Source organism: Mobula birostris, chromosome 3, assembly GCF_030028105.1.
Source record: "Mobula birostris isolate sMobBir1 chromosome 3, sMobBir1.hap1, whole genome shotgun sequence".
Lineage (NCBI taxonomy): Eukaryota > Metazoa > Chordata > Chondrichthyes > Myliobatiformes > Myliobatidae > Mobula > Mobula birostris.
Window position 1 is genome coordinate 71,454,573 of NC_092372.1, and position 21,845 is coordinate 71,476,417.

Consider the following 21,845-nt stretch of genomic DNA (forward strand, 5'->3'; position numbering starts at 1 on the left):
CCATCAGGCCTGGAAGCTACGCCTGTTGAGCATTCTTCAGTGATTCAAAAACAAGGAGAAATCTGTAGATGCTGGAAGTCAAAGTAATTCGCATAAAATGCTGGAGGAACTCAGCAGGCCAGGCAGCATCTGTGGAAAAGAGTAAACAGTCGACGTTTTGGGCCAAGACCTGGTTCGGATGAAAAGTCTCGGCCCAAAATGTTGACTGTTTACTCTTTTCCATAGATGCTGCCTGGCCTGCTGCGTTCCTCCATTATTTTGTATGTATTACTTCAGTGATTCAAGTTTGGTCCAGAATTGCCTCTTCATATGTGAGACGGCTTTCTGGAGAATGCATCTGGACCTCTTGTATCTTACTTAGTCACCAGACCTGAATGCCTCTGATCTGGCCCTCAGTAGTAAGTGGATCTCTTGGCTCATCTAGGGTTTCTGGTTGGGGAAAACCCTGAATGATTTCGTGGGGATACACTCATTTATAATTGTTTTTACAGAGTCCATGACAAGTGTGGTGTATTCATTCAGATCCTCCAATGAATCCTTGAACATGGCACAATCTAATGACTTGAACCAATCCAGTAGCCACTCCATTGACTCCTGTGACCACCTCTTTGCTGCCTTCTTGTCTCTGGTGCCTTGCTCTTTAGCCTTTGTCTGTGTGCGGGTAGGAGGAGGACAGACAAGTGATCAGATTTCCCAAAGTACCGTCTAGGGACAGAATGGTAGGCATTCCTAATCGTAGTATAGCAGTAGGCGAGTGCATCAGGACCCCTGGCACGGCAGGCTGTATGTTGATGATAGCTGGGCAGAGATATCTTCAGTACAGCCTGATTGAAGTTCCCGACCATGATTTGAAATGAAAAGATTTTGCTCACTTATAGTCAACGAAAAGAACGCAGCCGCGTACACTGTATGAATTCCTCTATTGATAACTATTAGGAACTAATACACAGTTTTATAGTACTTGTAGAAGTATTGGTAGTGTTATAATTTGTTTTGTATGTCAGTTAAATGCATAATTTGTTACTCAGTTAAATGCTAGTCTTTTTTATACTTTTTAGCTATTTCCATGAAACTTCGGCTAATTAGAGCATTTGTTTAATTGGGGCAGATTATACTGGTCCTGATATATCCCTAATAACCGGAATCCACTGCATTTAATTATTTAAATTTAAATTCCTCTGCTACCATTATGTGATTCAAATTCAAGTCTGTGGACCAGTGGTCCAGGATTCTGCCTACCTGTCTGGTGATTCAAACATGACACAAATGTGTGCATTTGGGGAAGAAACCAGGAATGACTCTTCCTTTGTTAACTTGTTAACAGTTGGAACATAGAAAACCTACAGCGCAATACAGGCCCTTCGGTCCACAAAGCTGTGCCAAACGTGTCCTTATCGTAGAAATTACATAGGTTTACCCATAGCCCTCTATATTTCTAAGCTCCATGTACCTATCCAGGAGCCTTTTAAAAGACCCTGTCGTATCTGCCTCCACCACCATTGCTGGCAGCCCATTCCAGGTACTCACCACTCTGCATAAAAATCTTACCCCTGACATCTCCTCTGTACCTACTCCCAAGCACCTTAAAACTGTGCCCTCTCGTGCTAACCATTTCAGCCCTGAGAAAAAGCCTCTGACTATCCACACGATCAATGCCTCTCATCATCTTATACACCTCTATCAGGTCACTTCTCATCCTCTGTCCTTCCAAGGAGAAAAGGCCGAGTTCACTCAATCTATTCTCATAAGGCACGCTACCCAATCCAGGCAACATCCTTGTAAATCTCCTCTGCACCCTTTCCACAGTTTCCACATCCTTCCTGTAGTGAGGTGATCAGTTGTTAGAGAAATTAGGAGAATCAGGTTCAAACATGGCCTGTGTGAATGAAAAGCAGAAGAAATTTAAGAAGTGGAGGCTGGAGATGGTCATTCAGTGCTTTGCCCTTCCTCTGCCAATCAGCAAGATGATTCTAATCTTTTACCTCAGTTCCAATTATCTGTGTCAAACCCACATCCTTTGATTCTCTTTAAATCTAAAATATCTATTGATCCCTACCTTTTATCAAAATAAACTTTATTTATAATAAAAATATTTACCAGAGTCAAATGAGCAGTGCCTTTTCATTCTTTACATTCACAGTCAGTGCTTTCAGCTCCTTTCGATTACATTCATACATATCAACAGCACGACTGCCACTCTTGTGGCCCTGCTACAACAATTGAAGAGCTTCCTCACTCAACATTGCTTCTCTCTTTCCAATTGCAGAAGAACACTATATTGTGGACCTATTCCACTGAGTCCTTGTGATGGCTGCACCAAGTATCAGTGCAAGTATTCCTGCAGCCTGGAATGTGCCAGCATTCCTCCACAGACATCCTGATGTGCCGACATGAATATCCTTATTAGCTGAGATTCCCTGGATTGGATCTGGGTTAATACATTTCAGCTCAACTCAGTCCTGTGTGGCTGACTCTCTATTTTGAGATAGTGATCTCTGATTTTAGGGACCTGAACCAGGAGAAACATCAGCTCTACTTCTCACCTTGTCAGTGCCTCTTAAAATTTTGTATATTTCAGTGAGACAGGCCTTGGCTGCTTGTGCTACATATGCAAATGAATACAGCAGCAGCTGTGCACTGTATTCCAATTTTGAAATTCATTTCCACTGAATACAATAGAACCTTATCTCCAAAGCAGAACACAACACAAAACCATTGCAGTACGAGCATATTTAACAGGAAGTGACTGAAGAGTGCTGATGTAATGTGAGCCACCTGGCCTCAAAGCACGATCCTAGTAATTTCGGTCAATAGCAAAGTGCCTAAAGGGTGATTGCTGGCCAACATGCTACGCACCTCCCAGTCTTTAGTTGTTTTAAAGTCAATATTGCCATGCCAAAGTCAACATCTGTTCTAATGAATGCAAAATTACAATATCCTAAAAATATCTTGTGTTCATTGAGGAAAGGGTTGCTTTCCTTCTCTTGCATTGCAATGCAAGTAAGAGCTTTCAGATCTGATGTGACTTTGTGTCTAACTATGTTTGTAAAAGTGATAATATTAGGAGTAACACACATCAAAGTTGCTGGTGAACGCAGCAGGCCAGGCAGCATCTGTAGGAAGAGCTGCAGTCGACGTTTCAGACCGAGACCCTTCGTCAGGACTAACTGAAGGAAGAGTGAGTAAGGGATTTGAAAGTTGGAGGGGGAGGGGGAGATCCAAAATGATAGGAGAAGACAGGAGGGGGAGGGATAGAGCCAAGAGCTGGACAGGAGATAGGCAAAAGGGGATACGAGAGGATCATGGGACAGGAGGTCCGGGAAGAAAGACAAGGCGGGGGGGGGGGACCCAGAGGATGGGCAAGAGGTATATTCAGAGGGACAGAGGGAGAAAAAGGAGAGTGAGAGAAAGAATGTGTGCATAAAAATAAGTAACAGATGGGGTAGGAGGGGGATTCCCATTCTGACATGTCTATCCACGGCCTCCTCTACTGTAAAGATGAAGCCACACTCAGATTGGAGGAATAACAACTTATATTCCGTCTGGGTAGCCTCCAACCTGATGGCATGAACATCGACTTCTCTAACTTCCGCTAAGGCCCCACCTCCCCCTCGTACCCCATCTGTTACTTATTTTTATGCACACATTCTTTCTCTCACTCTCCTTTTTCTCCCTCTGTCCCTCTGAATATACCTCTTGCCCATCCTCTGGGTCCCCCCCCCTTGTCTTTCTTCCCGGACCTCCTGTCCCATGATCCTCTCGTATCCCCTTTTGCCTATCACCTGTCCAGCTCTTGGCTCTATCCCTCCCCCTCCTGTCTTCTCCTATCATTTTGGATCTCCCCCTCCCCCTCCCACTTTCAAATCTCTTACTATTTCTTCTTTCAGTTAGTCCTGACGAAGGGTCTCGGTCTGAAACGTCGACTGTACCTCTTCCTACAGATGCTGCCTGGCCTGCTGCGTTCACCAGCAACTTTGATGTGTGTTGCTTGAATTTCCAGCATCTGTAGAATTCCTGTTGTTTGAATATTAGGAGTACTCTTCTTCACACAATATTTTCATTTTTCTATGTGTCTACTTGTACGATAAAAAGCTTCCTCAACATATTGTAATCAAACTTCACAAAATATGATGGCCTTAAAGCTTTAGCTGCTCAGGATAAAATCTCCCTCTCACATCTGAAATAGTCCTCAATGTAGAATGTTAAGCTGTGTTAACAAATGTTTTTTTTTCCAAAACATGCTTTTGCTATTAAATGATCAACAATCTTCACAAATGTAATGCATCACAATTCTCCAACAAAGGTTTATGCTTCACCTCACTTCACACCACTTAAGATTTTATTACCTGTTCCTCTCTAGTATATACGGAACTATCCAAATGGGAAAACTTACTACCTTTTGCTGACTGACACCATGTGTGGAAATATAATAATGCAAGGGTAGGTCACACCTAGACTTTGTTTCCAAAATAAATAGTTTTATGACTAAGATACTATATCTGCCTAATTGTAGATGCAGTTTTAGCTCTTGCTATTTACTGTATGGCAGGTGAGCTACTTGCCTAAATTTGTACCAAAAGAATTTACAGTGCTTATGGAACAACATACTGTACTGTACAGCACAAGCTATCCAGAATGCTACGCACTCCGTACAAACATGGAGTTATTGAGTAGTACAGCAGGGAAACACACCTTTTGGCCCGACTCATCCATACTAACCATGGTGCTCACTAAGCCAGCTTCACTTTCCTGTGCTTGGCCCACATCTCTCTAAACCTTTCCTTTCCATGTACTTACCCAGGTTTCTTTTAAGTTTTGTTATTGTACCTGCCTCACCCACGTTCCCTGGCAGCTTGGTTCATATATGCACCACCTCTTCTGTGTGAAGAAGTTGCTCCTCAGGTCCCTTGTAAACCTTTCACCTCTCACCTTGAACCAATGACCTCTTTAAAGTTTCCCTTCTATGGTAAAAGACTCTGTGCGTTCATCCAATTTGTGCCCCTGCTGATTTTATACACCTCTATAAGGTCACCCCTCAATCCCCCATCCTCCTAGGAGTAAAGTCCTAGCCTCCCAAACCTCTCTCTGTAACTGAGGCCCTTGAGTCTTCATAAATCTTCTTTGTACTCCTAGTTTAATAGTGTCTTTCCTATAACAGAGTAATTATAACTATATACAATGCTCCAAGTGTGGTCCTACCAATGTCTTATACTTATGCAACATAACTTCCTGACTTCTATACTCACCAGGCTGACTTCTTCATCACCCAGTCTACCTGACATGCTGCTGCCAGGAGCAATATACTTGCACTCCTACGTCTCCAAGGTTCATCCAATTTCTGAAAGCCCTAAATCCCTTTGTTTCCAACATGCTTTCAGATCAAAGTCACCCTCTATGAAAAAAAATTCTTCTAAAAACCCTTTACCTCTTTTATCCTTTACTTTAAATTTCTTGTTGACCCTTGACCTATCTGCTTAGGGGAATAATCAGAATCAGGTTTAATATCACTGGTATATGTCGTGAAATTTGTTGTCTTTGTGGCAACAGTACAATGCAATACATACTAAAAGAAAAAACCTGTGAATTACAGCAAGTATATGTGTGTATATATATATATATAATAGATAAATTAATTAAGTAGTGCAAATATAGAAATAAATAAGTAGTGAGGTAGTATTCATGGTTTCAATGTCCATTCAGAAATTGGTTGGCAGAGGGGAAGAAGCTGTTCCTGAACTGTTGAGTGTGTGCCTTCAGGCTTCTGTACCTCCTTCCTGATGGTAGCAATGAGAACAAGGAATGACCTGGGTGGATGGGGGTCCTTAATGATAGATGTCACCTTTTTGAGGCATCGCTCCTTGAAGGTGTCCTGGATACTACAGAGGCTTGTGCCCATGATGGAATAGCTTGCCTCAGTCTATGCTATTTAAACCTGGCATGACCTCCAACTGTAGACACAAGAGATTGCAAGATCTGACTAACTCTTCGTTTCTTAATCTACCTTGTTCTGGCTCTTTCATCTTATTTGCCTATCTGCAAACCGTTTTTTTCTGTAATTGTAACTGTAACTCTATATTGTGCATTCCATTATTGCCTTTCCTATTGAACTAGCTTGAAGTAGTTGTATTTCGGAATTATCTGTGTGGATGGCACACAAAATTAAGTTTTCTTGGTATCTTGGCACCTGTGAACAAACTACCAAAAAAAAAGCTGCTGAAGGGATTCAATAGATCAAGATGCATCTGTGGAAGGAAAGAAATTATTGATGTTTCAGGTTCAAACCCTGCATCAGAACCTTTTCTCCTCTGCCAAATCTCCTCCCAATCTTGTATACTAATATTCACTATTTTTATATTTAGAAAGTTCAATTCCTTAACAGCCTTGATGTATTACAATGTGACATTATAAAGTTTTTTTTTACAAGTTAAAATGGTTGCAGTTGACAAAAATGGGAGGAATCATACAAGACTCCAAGCAGAATATTGAAGCATCTCTAGATGTATAATTTTCTTAGAATGCTTTGTCTAACAAATACTTTTTCTCGTTTATGAATTAAACATTGTGGAAAGCTGAGAGCTCAAACAATTCACAATACCCAAGTGTGCATTAAGAAGGAGAACAACAACATCTGAAAGCTGTAAAAATTGATATTCTGAGTTGGATTTTCCAAGAGAATAGCTGGAAGTTATTCACCTCACTGTGCTTGTATTTTAGAAAGTGTAATTTCTTTATAAAAAAAAGATGAAAACCAAGAAACAAAGTAATCAATGTAATTATTCACTGTTGTTATCTCCTATATTCTGATCAGATCATCAGTTTACTTTTCATTTATTCTATCCAGTTCCAGACACCGTCCCTGCTAGGAATTGAAGGTTGACTTGGTAAAGCCCATTAAAAAAAATCTGATAACAAGTTACATCAGTTATTTCAATCAGGATAGTACTATTTAAAGTTAATAGAGAAATATCAGGCTGGATTAAATCATTTACCCAGAAATCCTAAGAGGTAAAACATTATGTATAATTATGCACATATATTAATATCCACAATGAGCCTGCCAAGAATCAACCAGAGGAACAATGTCAGGAAAAGTTATAGCATCCAAATAAAGAAAATTGTTTTGAATGGAAAAGTTTTAATTTACTCCTGAGATACTTGTCGTCTTGAAATAGTGAATAACTCTTCTCAAAAGTAATAAAACCAAAGTATCTTTGAGTGACTTTTAAAATTACACCCAGCATATTAAAATACTTTTTTTTGTATACACTTTCTTTTTGCACACACAAAAACATGGCTTAGCTTTCAGCTGTGAAGTTCTGACATTTGTAATGTTGAACCTGCTTTATCAGAACTGTAAGGTTGCTTTTTGGTAGGTGTCGTCTCCTGCGTTTCACATGAATCAGAGACTGTAATTGGGCTATCCCTGGCAAAAACCTCAGTAGACTCTCTCCATATGCAGTCTGCTATGTGCTTGCATGTAAAATTGGCACGTTTAGGTCTGATTTGCCGAGATGGATTACTAAAAATATGTCGACTGTTTGATGTGGCTATTTTAATTTTTAAGGCTGCGTCAACTCGGTCTACGACAGTGTAGGTTCCAATGCTGCCGTCGTCAAAGCCCACAATGATGTTCAGATGGCGCTGTGAGAGACTCAGAAAAGCTGGGGTCTTGTAAAGTGAGCATGCTCCAATATTTTTCCCATCAGCTAACCTGACCACTATTAAACTAGACACAGCCTCATTATCAATATCATCACTGCAGTTTCTGAAACAAATGTACACCAGGTAACGGCCATCACGTGAAAGTTTCTGACGCCAAATAATTCCAGTGGCAGGAACAAGACGCAGCTTCCCATTGTGCAGATCCATGATGTTAATGTTGTCATCGCCCCGTGACAAAATTCCCAGTTTCCCATTGGGAGATATCTGAAAATCCTCCAGGTTTTTTAGGAAATTATTTGGAAGCTGCACACGTCTGCACACCGCTTCCTCTGTCACACTCCAAATAAAGAGGGTTTCGGCTGATGTAATGAAAACTACATAGTCTGGAGAATCAGGGATCAGCTTGAAGTTTACAATGGTTGTACCATCATCACAGCAGAACTTCTTTGTAACGCTTCCTGTCCACAAACTGACAGCCAATAATTTGTTTTTTGAAACACCAATTACGAAGGTGTTAGGGTATGTAATAAATGCATTCTGCATGGGAACCAGAATATTACAGACCTTATGACCAGTGGACAGCCTCCATACGCGAGAGATACCTTGGTTACAGAGGGAGACTACAAACTGATCATTGTGTGTAATCAGTAGCTGGGATATCCTCTGCCCATTGATGCGGAAGACATTGTCTCCGGTAACAGTGTGCCAGATGTATTGGTTGCCTTTGTCATCGGATGTGACCATGAGCTCACCTGATGATGTGAGAACACAGTTTTCCACAATGCTCTCATGTTTAAATACAGCTTCTATATATCCTGTACTAAAACTCCATTTATATACAGACTCTGAGCCATCCAGTGTGTAAATTAGTTCACCTTTGCCTGGCAGGAGAAGGCTTTGAATTGCTTTCCCGGTTTTGTCAATGTTCGAGATCGCTGTTATGATGTCTATATCCCACACAGAGAGAATGCCATTGCTTGTCAAAGACAGCAGCAAATTGTGTTGGTTTGATTTAACCAGCTTTACATTGGCTCCTGAAATCTCCTGCAGACTTGCCATACACTGTCCAGTATCTCTCCGCCACACAAATATCGATGACATGTGTTCCATTGAAGCAATAATTGAGTCACAGTTTTTAGAAAGGACTGCTGATATGAAGCGTTCATTGTGTTTTGCTTTGAACTTTTCAGTCACCTTCCAAACGTTAGTGTCTAACACCTCAATGCTGAAAGCCTTACATATGAGGATTGAGCTTTGGTCTTCTGACAGCTCTAGGCTCACCACTTCATTGTCTTTCCCTCTACAGTCAAAGTCCTCGATCAGTTGAGGATTTGTAATTTCATCTATGTTCCAGACAGAGAGGCTACCTTCATTATCAATCATCACCATTTCTTGAACTGCAGCCAGAAGGAGAAGAGATTTTACGTATCCCCCAGAAAATTCTGATGTCACTGTGGAGAGCTTTTCACCACTTCCCAAGAGGAAAATGGTGGTTGTGTTCAAGCACTGCCCACAGAATGCATACACTCCATCAGGAGAACATTGGACACAAGTAACTTCATACCAGCAATGGAACTGGTAGAGAGGCCACCCATAAATTAAATCAATCACTTGCACATCTTTACTACCCTGCAACCATGCAAGGGCATGGTTAATTGATAAAGTAAAGCCATATATGAAACAGTTGCCTCCACTCGCAATGCAGTGCTTGGAACCCTTGATCTCCACCTCTGATAACTGGCATGAATTATGATTGTCATATATCAGCAATGTATTTTTTGTTGTGGATACCACCAGGTATTTCTCATCGTGTGTAAGTTTCATCCCCAACACAGCCGAGTTTGCAGTCGTAATTTGCCGCAGAATCTGTTGTGACTCCACGTCCCAGGTAGTGATGGAACCATTTTCCAATGCAGCAATGATTACATTAGGGCTTGACGTTGGCAGCACCTCGATCACGTGTGCATGGCTAGTCAATGGGAGTCGTTCAGGGCTGTACATCACATCCAAGGAGGAGTGCAAAGGCACAATTGAGCAATACTTTGGACCATCTTTGTCACACTCTAATAGAAGATGCCTCAGCTTTGGTAAAGAGCTAATGACAGGCAAAAGCCTCTGTTGCAGCTCAGCAGACAGTGAGCTTGGGTTCTTTGAGACTTTCAACTTGATGCTTCGCAGAGTCCTTGCCAGAAATTTCAGTTCTTTCTCTTGTGAGTAATTGTAAGCAAGATCTATGTCAGAAAGGACTTTGTCAAGGTGACCAATTTTGATCATGGTGTACAACCAGCTGAAATTCATGATCACACTGTACATGAGGTCATCTGTTCTCTCACTCCTCGTCAGGTGATGCAGCAGCTCAGTGCTTTTCCTATGATTCACAAAAAAGATATCTGGTTCCAGTGGATTGCACTGGAAGACCCACGGTTGCTCAGGGACTTGTCGATCAAAGGTCTTCTCGCCAGTCTGTTTCTCCTCATTCACACTCTTGTTATTGTCCAGAGGTTGGATTTGACTTCGCTTGGGATGAAACAACCGCGGTCTCCCCCCGGACCAAACTCCTAAAAAGTAATCTGCCAAGATACTGTGCATTTCATGTACATCTTCCTCATTCTGCAGGTACAATTTCTGAGCGATCAGATGCAGATGGCGATTCGCCCAAACCAGAAGTGACACACTTCTCACCTGCCTGTCCACCAAGTATCCACACAGCTCCTCCTTCAATCTTGCAATGAAATAATATGGTATCCGCAGTGGATTCTGAAGCCCAGAGTTCACTTTGGCTTCATTAAGGACATGGTTATCAAGTGAAAGGACATCTTCCAGTTCCATTTCACTCAGACCGGTTTTGGCCATTGTGATGAAACCAAGAGCTCTCGAGACCAGTCTTGATCCACACTTATTTTCAAGAGACCAGAAAAGGTGCTCAATGTTTTCATGTACTGTTCCACAAAGTGAAGTGTCATCAACATCCTTGTGCGATCTCCACTGTTTGACCTCATGGTAAATCAGGTTAACGAACATTGGCAGTGTACACTTTGTTAAGGCTTCATTGACATAGATCTGCTGACCTGAGGTAACCTTTCTTTTCACTTGCAGAAGCTGATACTTCAAAATTTGGCTGCATACTTTCCTGTCACGCTGTGGCAGTTCAATGTAGTTAATGTCATTCGGTATCAAGCATCTCAGCTTTTGCAAAATACTGTGCTTGTTGGGTAGTGTCGACAATATTACACGTACTGAGTGAGGAAGATGAATGGGAAGCCACCACAATCTGCGTGCTTCCTCCCCTTCTGACAATTGCTCCAGAGCATCAAAAATTAACACTAGTGGTCGATGGAAGGAAGACTCATTTAGTAGATTAATGAATAATTCCTTCAGGTCATGTACTTTTTGAGGATAGCTATGTATGAGACATCGATAATTAATGGCTAATTGTTCACAGAGACTTTGCAGTAAGGTTTTAAGCTCTGTACTTAACTCAGTTGTTCCCAAAAATCTCACAGTTATAACTGGATCAGAATCGGGGCCAATTTCCTCCTGAAGCCATGAATAGGCCTGAAATTTAAAACAGTGTCATGAGATTTGAGCTGATAGTTCAGAACACATAAAATAATTTAATGTTCATTTCTATTACTCAATATATGAACATTTAGAGAACATACATTGGATATAAATGATTTGCTGGATGCAGGCAGTCGAAGGTTGGCAAGTAATGAAGACTGAAAATCGCAATTCAAGAATTTATAGTTTCTTCTGCTAGGGACACAATGTGGGTGGCTGGAATCTCATTTCGATCAAGACCAATCAAACAGCCATCCATTTAAATTTAACGAAAATAATTGAAAAACTGTCTATCCTCCTTTTTTGGGGTGTGATCCTACCAGTTGATTTTCCTTGAGAAGAAATTCTGAACCAGAGGTTCTGGGATAAAGTTAATTGTGATATTTCTGTTTACAAGGCAGCATGTGACCATATACAGGAATTTTAAAAAGTGACACTAAGAGCTGACCAGTCAGTCTGCTGCATTTATTCCGCCAGAGCTGATCAACTACTTCAAAATTTAGGTTACTGTCTTTTCCCCATCTATACACTAATATTTGAAAATCTACCCATCTTTGTCTTGAATATAGTCACAGTCAGACATTCAGAGGTCCCTGGTGGAGCGAATTCCAAAGACCCAACATCTTTTGAAAAATATTTCTCAATCCTAAATATTAGGTTGCTTATTCTTCATCCATGTTGTCTAATTCTAGGCTCTCCTGTCAGGGCAAACACCCTCTTAGCATTTATCTGCCTCCAAGGAAAATTATATTTCAAGATGTCTCTTATTCTAAACTTCAGGGAGTCTCAATATCTCAGCAATCAACCCAGTGAACATCCATTGTACTCTCCCTAAGGCAAGTAAATGCTTCTGTGTCCAGGACAGCTATACAATACTTCAGGTGTAATCTCAACAATAATATAATCACATTCCATCTTACATTTGCACTCTAACCCCTTTTTATAAAAGTTAACATGCCATTTGTTTTCCTAATTGCTAGTATGCATGTTATCTTATTATTTCTGTAAAGGCACTCAGATCTCTCTAATTGTGATAATTCCCAGTCTTTCTTCCTTCGTAATATATTACACATTTTTTTCATCAGAATGAATAATTTCGTGCTTGTACTCCCTATAATTCATTTACCATGCTCTAGCCTCTTTTATTAAAACATTCATATACCTTTGCTGCCTCTTACATCATTCACACAGATATTCTCTAGTATCTCCCATGGTCAGCAAATTGAACACATTACTCTCAGTCACTCACTGGAGACACTCATATAGTTGTTGAATAGCTGACGCCCAAGCACTGATATTTGTGTTATCTCACCAGTTACTACCTGCTGATTGGAGAATGATCCATTTATTTATATTCTCCATTTCCCATCTGTTAACTCATTCTCAATTCCTGCTAATATTTTACATCCAATTCTCAATCTCTGCTAATATTTTGCCTCCAATTTCACGAGCCCTTATTGAATGCTTCTTGAAATCATTTGAGCACAATACATCTGTGTTTACTTCTGCTAATTACAATCTCAAGAAAGTCTAATAGATTTATAAAACATGGATTCCCTTTCATTACTAAATGTTAAATCTATCAATTTGTATTAAGAAATTCTAAGTGAGTTGTAACCATGATTTTAAAAATGGGTCCTAGTATTTTCACTGCCACATATACCTGAACATAAGGGACATTTCGAAGCAGTGGAGCAGTAAAGCAATCAAGAAACCAGCAGAGCAGCCCCTGGACAGCTTGTGCTGCTTGAGGCCAGGACATTGTTGACAGGTGCTCTGCCTTGCAAGAGGCCTCTAGGACATCAGGAGCTGTGAGCTGAGAAACACAGAGTGACTCCGAGATCCCGCAGGGAGTGAACAAGGGGTGTGGGTTTGATTGAACACAGTCTGGTGCCATATTATGCAACATAATACAATTTGTGATTGGGAGCCTATTTTGCCTCAGGAAGGAAGACTTGTGCGCAATATTATAGATGCAGTCTCACTCCATACAAGTAGAACAAGATATTTCTATTTTTGTGCTTATAAATTCTTGTAGTGATAGTCAACATAAAATTTGTCTTCATAATTGCTTACAGTACCTGCATTTTAGCTTTCATGACTCGTATAACAAAAGCATCTAGGTTCCTCTGAACATGAACACTTTTCTACTTCTCATCATGTAAAAAGTACTCCACGTGTCAGTACTCCATGTTAAAGCAGTGGGGATGCCAGGCAGGGTAGTGGAATGCTCCTTTTGCAGGATCTGGGAAGGCAGGAAGACCTTCAGTATCCCTTGTGACTACATCTGCAAGAAGTGCATCTAGCTGTAGCTTCTTTCAGACCTTGTTAAAGAATTAGAGCTGCAACTGGATGACCTCTGGATCATTCGTGAGGCTGAGGGGTTGATTGACAGGACATACAGGGAGTTAGCAACCACCAAGGTGCATGGCACAGGTAACTGAGTGACAGTCAGGAGGGGAAAAGGGGAATGGTAGCCAGTGCAGAGTACCCCTGTGGCCATTCCTCTCCACAAAGGTATACAGCATTGGATGCTGTTGCTGGGGGGAAATGACCTAGCATAGGAAGGCCACAGCAGTCAGGTCTCTTGGGCTCTCTTCTGGGGAAATTGGGACCTGTACAGAGGAATGGTTTGCATCTGAATTGGAGGAGGATTAATATCCTCGCGGGAGTGTTCACCAGTGCTGCAAGTTAGGGTGAAGGAGTTTAAACCAGATTTGCAAGGGGATGGGAACCAGAGTGCCAGAGCAGGTTGTGGAGTGGATGTGGGGACAAACGTTCTTCAGCCTGCTTACAAAGACAAGAATCGAAAGGTTGAGCATGGTGGGACCAATGTTCTGAATTGTATATATTTCAATGCAAGCAGTATTGTGCGAAAGGCAAGTGAGCTTACGGCATAGATCAGTATGTGGAATTACGACATTGCAGCCATTGGTGAGACTTGGTAGCAGGAGGGGCAGGACTGGCAGTCCAGTGTACCACGGTTCCATGGTTTTAGATTTGATGGAGTGGGAGCAATTAAAGGGGGGTGGGTTACATTTCTAATGCGGGAAAATGTCATGGCAGTGCTCTGGAGGGCTCATCTACTGAAGCTATATGAGGGGAACTAAGAAAGGGGAAGACCACGTTAATGAGATTATATTATAGACCACCCAACAGTCCACGGGATTTGGAGGAGCAAATTTGTAGAGAGATTGCAGACTCTTGCATAACTTTCCTCATATTGACTGGGACTCCCTTATTTTAAAAGGGCTGGATGGGATAGAGTTTGTCAAATGTGTTCAGGAAAGTTTCCTTGATCGGTACATAGAGGTCCCAATTAGAGAGAGTGTGTTACTAGATCTCCTTTTAGAGAATGAGACAGGACAGGTGACAGAAGTTTGTGTAGGGGAACACTTTGCATCAAGTAATCATAATGCCATTAGTTTCAAGATAATTGTGGAAAAGAATACGTTTGATCCTTGGGTTGAGATTCTAAATTGGAGAAAAGCCAAATTTGATGGTACCAGAAAGGATCTGGCAAGTGTGGATTGGAGCAGGTTGATTTCTGGCAAAAATGTACTTGGTAAAAGGGAGGCCTACACAAGTGAAATTTTGAGAGTACAGAGTGTTTATATTCCCGTTGGAATAAAAGACAAGGATAATAGGTTTGTGGAACCTTGGTTTTCGAGAGATGCTGAGGCCCTATTTAAGAAAAAGGAGGTGCATAGCAGGTACAGGCAGGAAGGAACAATCTAGGTACTTGAATATAAGACACGCAAGAGTACACATAAGAAGGAAATCAGGGGGGCTAAAACAAGGCATGATGTTGTCTGGCAAACAAGATGAAAGAGAATCCCTAGGACTTCCACATATATATATATGTATATATATATATATATATATATATATATATATATATATATATATATATATATATGAGCAAAAAGATAGTAGAGGACAAAATTGATCCTCTGGTTCATCAGAGTAATCATCTACGCATGGAGCAGAAAGGAATGGGCAAAATCTCAAACAGATTTATTCAACCGTATTTACTCAGGAGATACACATAGAATCTATAGAAGTGATACAAAGCAGCAGTGATGCCATGGGCTGTATACTGTACAGATTACGGTGGAGGAGGTGTTTGCTGACTTGAGGCAATGAGAGTGGATAAATCCATGGGAATCTGACAAGGTGTTCCCTCGGGCCCTGTGGGAGGCTAGTGCAGAAATTATCGGGGTCATAGCAGATATATTTAAAACATCCTTAGCCACGGATGAGGTACTGGAGGTTAGGAGAATAGTTAATGTTGTTCTATTGTTTAAAAAAAAAGCTTTAAGAATAAGCAAAGAAGTTATAGGCCGATGAGTAGGCCCATCAGTAGTGGGTAAATTATTGAGATACATTCTGAGGGATATAAGTATTTGGATAAACAGGGACTGATTAGGGAAAGTCAATGTGATTTTGTGCATGGTAGGTCATGTCTAGTAGAGTTTTTGAAGGAAATTACCAGGAAATTTGATGAAGGCATGGCCGTGGATGTTTCTACATAGACCTTAGCAAGGTCATTGACAAGGTCCACGTGGGGAATTGGTCAAGAGGGTTCAATTGCTTGGCATTCAAGATGGCATAGTAAATTGGATTAGACATTGGCTTTGCAGAGAAGCAGAAGCGTGGTAGTAGTTGGCTTCTTCACTGACTAGAGGCCTGTGACTAATGGAGTGCCACAGGGATTGGTGCTGGGTCTGTTGTTGTTTGTCATCTATATCAATGATCTGGATGATAATGTGGCAAACTGGGTCAGCAAATTATACGATACTGCCAAGATGGGGCTGTACTGGAGAGTGAGGAAGACAATCAAAACTTGCAATGGGATCTGAGTGAGTTGGAAAAAATGCTTTGAAAAATGGCAAATAGAATTTAATGCAGACAAGTATGAGGTGTGGGACTTTGGAAGGATAAACCAAGGTAGGATTTGCACAATAGGCACTGAGAAGTGCGGTAGAACAGAAGGATCTGGGAATACAGAACCATAATTCCTTGAAAGTGGTGTCACTGGTAGATAGGGTCCTCAAGAAAGTTATTGGCACATTGACCTTCATAAATCAAGGTATTGAATACAGGACTTAAGAGGTCAATTTGAAGTTGTATTTAAAACATTGGTCAGGCCTAATTTGGAGTGCTGTGTGCAGTGTTGGTCACCTATCTACAGGAAAGGTGTCAATAAAAGTGCAGAAAAAATTGACAAGGATGTTGCTAGCACTTGAGCACCCATGTTATAGGTTATGACTTTATTCCCTGGAGCATAGAAAAATGTGGGGAAGTCTGATAGAGGTATTCAAAATTATGAGGGGATTAGATAGTGTATTGCAAGTAGGCTTTTTCACTGAGGTTGTGTGTGACTAGATCTAGAGGTCATGTGTTAAGGGCGAAAATTTGGATCTAGTTCTCTTGATCTCATTCAAATCATTGGAATAGATTGTGAACACCTGGGACCCCAGCACCATTTCCTTCAGTGCCATCAGTTACAACTTCCCAATGCGAACACATGCACTGCTCCCTGCTGTTTCTTTTCTATCCACAAACCAAGTCTTCAACCTAAGCCCAAGACTAATAATCTCATGTAACACTTTATCTAAGGTTGTCTAAACTTACCCCAACTTTTACATTCTTCTTGAATCTGCTACTTATACCCTCAAAACAACTTTAATGGCTTTATCAAAAATGATATCCCTTTCATAAATTAATGATTACTTTACCAATGATTATGTTCTTAGTGTACTTTTACCATTTTCTTTATAATAAATTCAGGCATTTCTTATCTACAGATGTCAGGCAAACTGGTCTATAGTTTCCTGTTTTCTGTCTCCTTCAACGAGTGCATCTACTATCAAAATAGTCATCTTGTTTAAACCCTTGGATGGGGGTCAACAGATCATGTGGAAAACTGAGGGGTGATCTCACTGAAATGTACAAATTTTTTGATGGAGGGCCTGACAAGCTCAATGCAGGGATGATGCCCTGGCTTGGATGCCCAGAACCAAGTCCACAGTCTCAAATTGAGGGTTAGCCACTCAGGACAGAGTTGAAAAGAAATTTCTTCACCTGGATCGTGGTGAATCTCTGGAATTATTATATCTGTAAAATTTTAGATATTAGGAGAAGAGTTGATTTAAAACATCAGCCATGATCTTACTGAATTTCAGAGCAGGCACAAGAATCTGAATGGCCAGTCTTGGAGTCTTATGTTCTTACTGTATATTCTTATATCTTTGTATGACAATGAATGTTAAAGAAAAATTCATCCAGTCTGACATGAACAGACTTAAAATAACATCTGGTAACTGAAGGTGGAATCTTTTTAATTCTGACTTTCCAATTTAGTTTATTTTTATTTAATTTATGTTTATTTTAATCTGACTCAACACGGATTTACAAGGGTAATGCAAATACACTTTGCCGCATCCAATAAAACCATCAGACATAGAGGCACAAAAAATAGATAAGTTGTTTTTACCTGCTGTGCCACCTTTGCCAGTAGAAGTGTTTTGCCTGTACAAGGTCCACCATACACTACAAGTGGGTTCACCTGTCCTGGTTTACAAGGTCGTACGTACTTGTGTATGAGGTTCAAGGCCTCACATCGGTATTGGTAGAAAGAGGCGTACATTTTACAAAGGGACAAGTGCTGCAGCACTTCATCGTAAAGTGCATCTGTTTCAATATCAAAGTTCTGTTGAACTGTTGATTGAATAATGTCAATCATATCATCATAGAACTGCTTACAAAGGCCTTCAACATAGTGGTTCTCTACATTCTCTGAATATCCAAGTTTCATATCGCAGTGGGTGATGGATGTGTATACTCGCAGGTTGGAAGAGGCAACAATTGTAGGAATAAACTCATCCCTGAGTTTCACAAGTTTCTCATTTGCAACTGGATCTCGTATAAATTTTCCATTGACCTCTATGATGTCCATGTATCGGCCCATTTTTGGATTCTTCACGTGACGATCAATGTTAGCAATTTTCCTGATATAACACACACACTTCCTCAGAAATGCTGGTGTTTGGTTTCCCAGGGCAAATTCAAACTCATCTTCAATTGCTTCATGTAAAGAGAACCAATAATTCATTATCTTTCACATATGGAGTCACAACAATTCAAGATATTTGTCAAGTCGAACTTTATCAACTCATTTAAAAGACTCTTGTCCACAAAGATCTTTAGAAGTTCACAGAAAGCCTAGTGCTGTTGGCTTTGAATTTGACTTAATAGGAAGATCTTCTATTAAAATAAAAGGATATTATTATTCATTGGACTTTATGTATTCACTTGAAACAAGGCAATTCAAAGAACTCTAGGAAGGAAAGTAAATGAATTTACCAAGGGGGACCTCTGAGAATTAAAAGTGAAATACCCAAGTTAAGAGGCCACCATATTGTGCCTCACCAGTCATGACTGAATGACATGTGAACTAACATGATTTTAATTTAACTTTCCTAAGCTTAATAGTCAAAAGTCATAGAGCACAGAAACAGGCCTTTTGTCACACTGTCCACACTATCTACCAAGAACACATTTTCACAAGTCTTGCCTGAATCCCATGTTATTCCCCTCTCATAAGGTATTCTGGCTTCTTCCCCTTTCCTTTTCATTCCTGGTGAAGAACCTTGGCCCAAAACATTGACTCGTTATTCATTCCCATAGATGCTGCCTGACCTGCTGAGTTTCTCTAGCGTTCTGTATGTGTAAAATTGAAGGTGAAATGGCTAGGCAATTCCAATATATTCCAATAAGATCAAAAATGTTTTGTTTCTTTCTATAAATAGTAGTAGACATGTTCCCCAATATTTAAAAAGACAACATATTTTAAACTACTATTTATAATATAATTTCCTTTTCAACAGAGGAATGAGATTAATTTGGCAGTTCCTTTAAGGAGCGAGTATAAACGTGAAAGGTCAAATTTCTCCCCTCCTCCCATACTGTAAGATTCTCTGAGATTGTCTGATTGTATGAGAATGAGAGAAGCAGAGGAAAGACTTTTGAATAGCCATTTGATTAGGTTTTATGAATTACTCACAACACAAGCTAACTTTATCTTAAGCCTCATATAGGTCTTCAACCTAATCTTCAAGAAATGTTATTGTAACTGTTTCTTGGAACTGAATGCCTTTTAAATTTCGATTTATTTATCTCCTTATTGAGATACAGCACAGAATAGGCACTTCGGCCCTTTCAGTGGTGTTGCCCAGCAACCCCCAATTTAACTCTAGCCTAAACATGGGACAACTTGCAATGACTAATTAACCTACCAACTGGTATGTCTTTGGATATTGGAGGAAGCCCACGCAGTTGTGAGGACAAAGAACCACTTCTTACAGATTGCAATGGGACTTGAATCTGGGTCGTTGGTATTGTAAAGTGTTGTGTTAATCACTACGCTATCATACTGCCCAAAACAAAATTTTGCTTGTTGGTCCTAATAACTTTCCTGATGGCTTTGATTTACACTTGGTTGATAGGCAAATCTGCTCCTGTACTTCTTTCTGGGTAGGCCAGATTGTAAATGTCCAAGAACTTCTGATAACTTTCACTGATAACACTGATTAATTATTATACTCTTTGAAACACGATTCTAGCCGCAATGCAACTGGTTTCATTTTCCTTATTGAACTATTTATTTTGTAGTAAAGAAGTATAAGTTCTTACCCGAACAGAGATACTTCTTGGCTTTGGAACTATGCATTGTTCCTCGCTGCTGAAGTAGGTTTACAGCAGTTTTAAAAACTTTCTTAATTTCCTCTGATATTTCCTTCCATTTCTTGGGGTTGGCAGAATTTACAGTTCCATATAACACAAAGAAAGAGATACCATATCAATTCCTTTCAAAATCATTACTAACTTCTGAGAATAGCTTAGACTGCACTTGTTTAGAAAATTAAGCAAATAAGTTGGATTGTGAGGCACATCTTCTATGCACTATCATGTTAAAAGTGAATTCTACCCAGAAAATATCACACCTTCCATGTGAAATTTTACCTATCACAGAACTGGATCAGGTACTTCTGTGAGTGATTTCCTTTAGTATGCCTGGCTTTTCTCCTGAATCAGGTCCATAACTGCGAACATCAAATTAATGAATGATTTTGCCTACACCGATATGAGTTTTAGTTCAAGCTCCAATAAATGATGTGGAACAGATTCACTAAAATAAGAACAGATTGTTACTTTTCTTGCTGTTTCCAGAGGCATACTGCTAACATTACAGACTTGCCTGGGAGTTTCAGGACTGATGGCAGTCTGCTTGGACCCCTACAATAATGCATAGTGTGTGCTACAACATCCTGTGAGTCATTTTTCCAGTGATGAGCTGGTAAGATGCCTTTCCATGAGCTGAGCAGCAGTGCTGTCTGCTGGACCAAACTGAGCGCTGTTCCATCTGGAACCACAGATGGATGTAAACCCCACTTATGTGATTTCAAATGTCTTTTCAAAGGATTTTTCTTCAATTTGGCCCTGAGAACCAATGGGGAACTAATGGTAAGCATAATGCTTTTTTAGTGCCAAAATAGGAGTCATCAAATTTCTAGACTATTTACTAGATTGCTGTAGAATCCTATCCTATTCACTGATGTCTGTTGGAAAGGAACTTTGCTACCCTTATCTGATCTGGCCAACTCCCAAACTGGACCAAAGCGATGGAGTCTGAGCTGATTCCTATCAAGACGATCTGTTTTTCTAAGCCAACACAACATGGATGCATAGGTGGTCTGTCCAAAGAAGCAATGCCAACTACCAGGCCTTTACATTACAAAGTTCTCTTCACAAACATTCAGGGACATGTTAGTCCAATTTTCCTTGTGATCTAGGCAGCATCCTGGTAAATCTCTTCTTCACCCTTTCTTTACTCTCCACATCATTCCTATAATGGGGTGACCAGAAGTGCATGTTACTTCAAGCGTGGATGACCAAAGTTTTCATGCTGCAGCATGACTTCTTTACTCTTATATTCAACATCTACTGTTCATGGGTCTACCATTAATCATAAACTTTCTTCTTTCATTTAACTTCCTAAAGTGCAACAATCTCACATTTGCCCAGATTAAATTCCATCTGGCACTTTTCTACCAATATCTATAGCTGCTATATATCCCACTGTATTCTTTGATAGTCCTTTATATTGCTCATAACTCCACTGGTCTTGGAGTCATTTGCAAATTTGTAATCCACCTATCTACATTTTCAACCAAATCATTGATATGTATCACAAACTACAGAGGCCACAGCACTGATCCTTGTGAATCACCACTGATAACAGACCCCCAGCCATAATAATGGCCTTTCATCACTATCCTCTGTCTTTGATGGACAAACTAGTTCTGAATCTAAACATGCAATTTGCCCTAGATCCCATGCATCATTATCTTCAGAATCAATCTACTATGAGGGAGCTTATCAAATACCTTAATGTCCACTGCCTTACCCTCATTAATCACCGCTGTCACTTCCTTAAAAAACCCAATAAAGTTTGTAAGGCATAACCTGCCCCACACAAATTGATGCTATTTGTCCCTAAGCAGGCCATGCCTCTCTAAATTGCATAAATCCTATCCTAAGTATCCTCTCCAATAGCT

At 40.3% G+C, this 21,845-nt stretch overlaps 1 protein-coding gene across 1 annotated transcript in view; it reads right to left on the reverse strand.

Annotated features, from left to right (window-relative positions):
• Positions 1-7,282: 7,282 nt before the first annotated feature.
• The window catches only part of LOC140194622 (NACHT and WD repeat domain-containing protein 2), a 160,131-nt gene continuing 145,568 nt past the window's right edge, over positions 7,283-21,845 (reverse strand). Inside the window, exons 5-7 of the mRNA XM_072251863.1 lie at positions 19,921-20,061; positions 17,723-18,312; positions 7,283-11,217 (exon numbers count right to left, since the gene is read on the reverse strand). Coding sequence (XP_072107964.1) covers positions 7,303-11,217; positions 17,723-18,312; positions 19,921-20,061 — 4,646 coding nt within the window. The 3' untranslated portion in view covers positions 7,283-7,302. The remainder of the gene's footprint in view (positions 11,218-17,722; positions 18,313-19,920; positions 20,062-21,845) is intronic.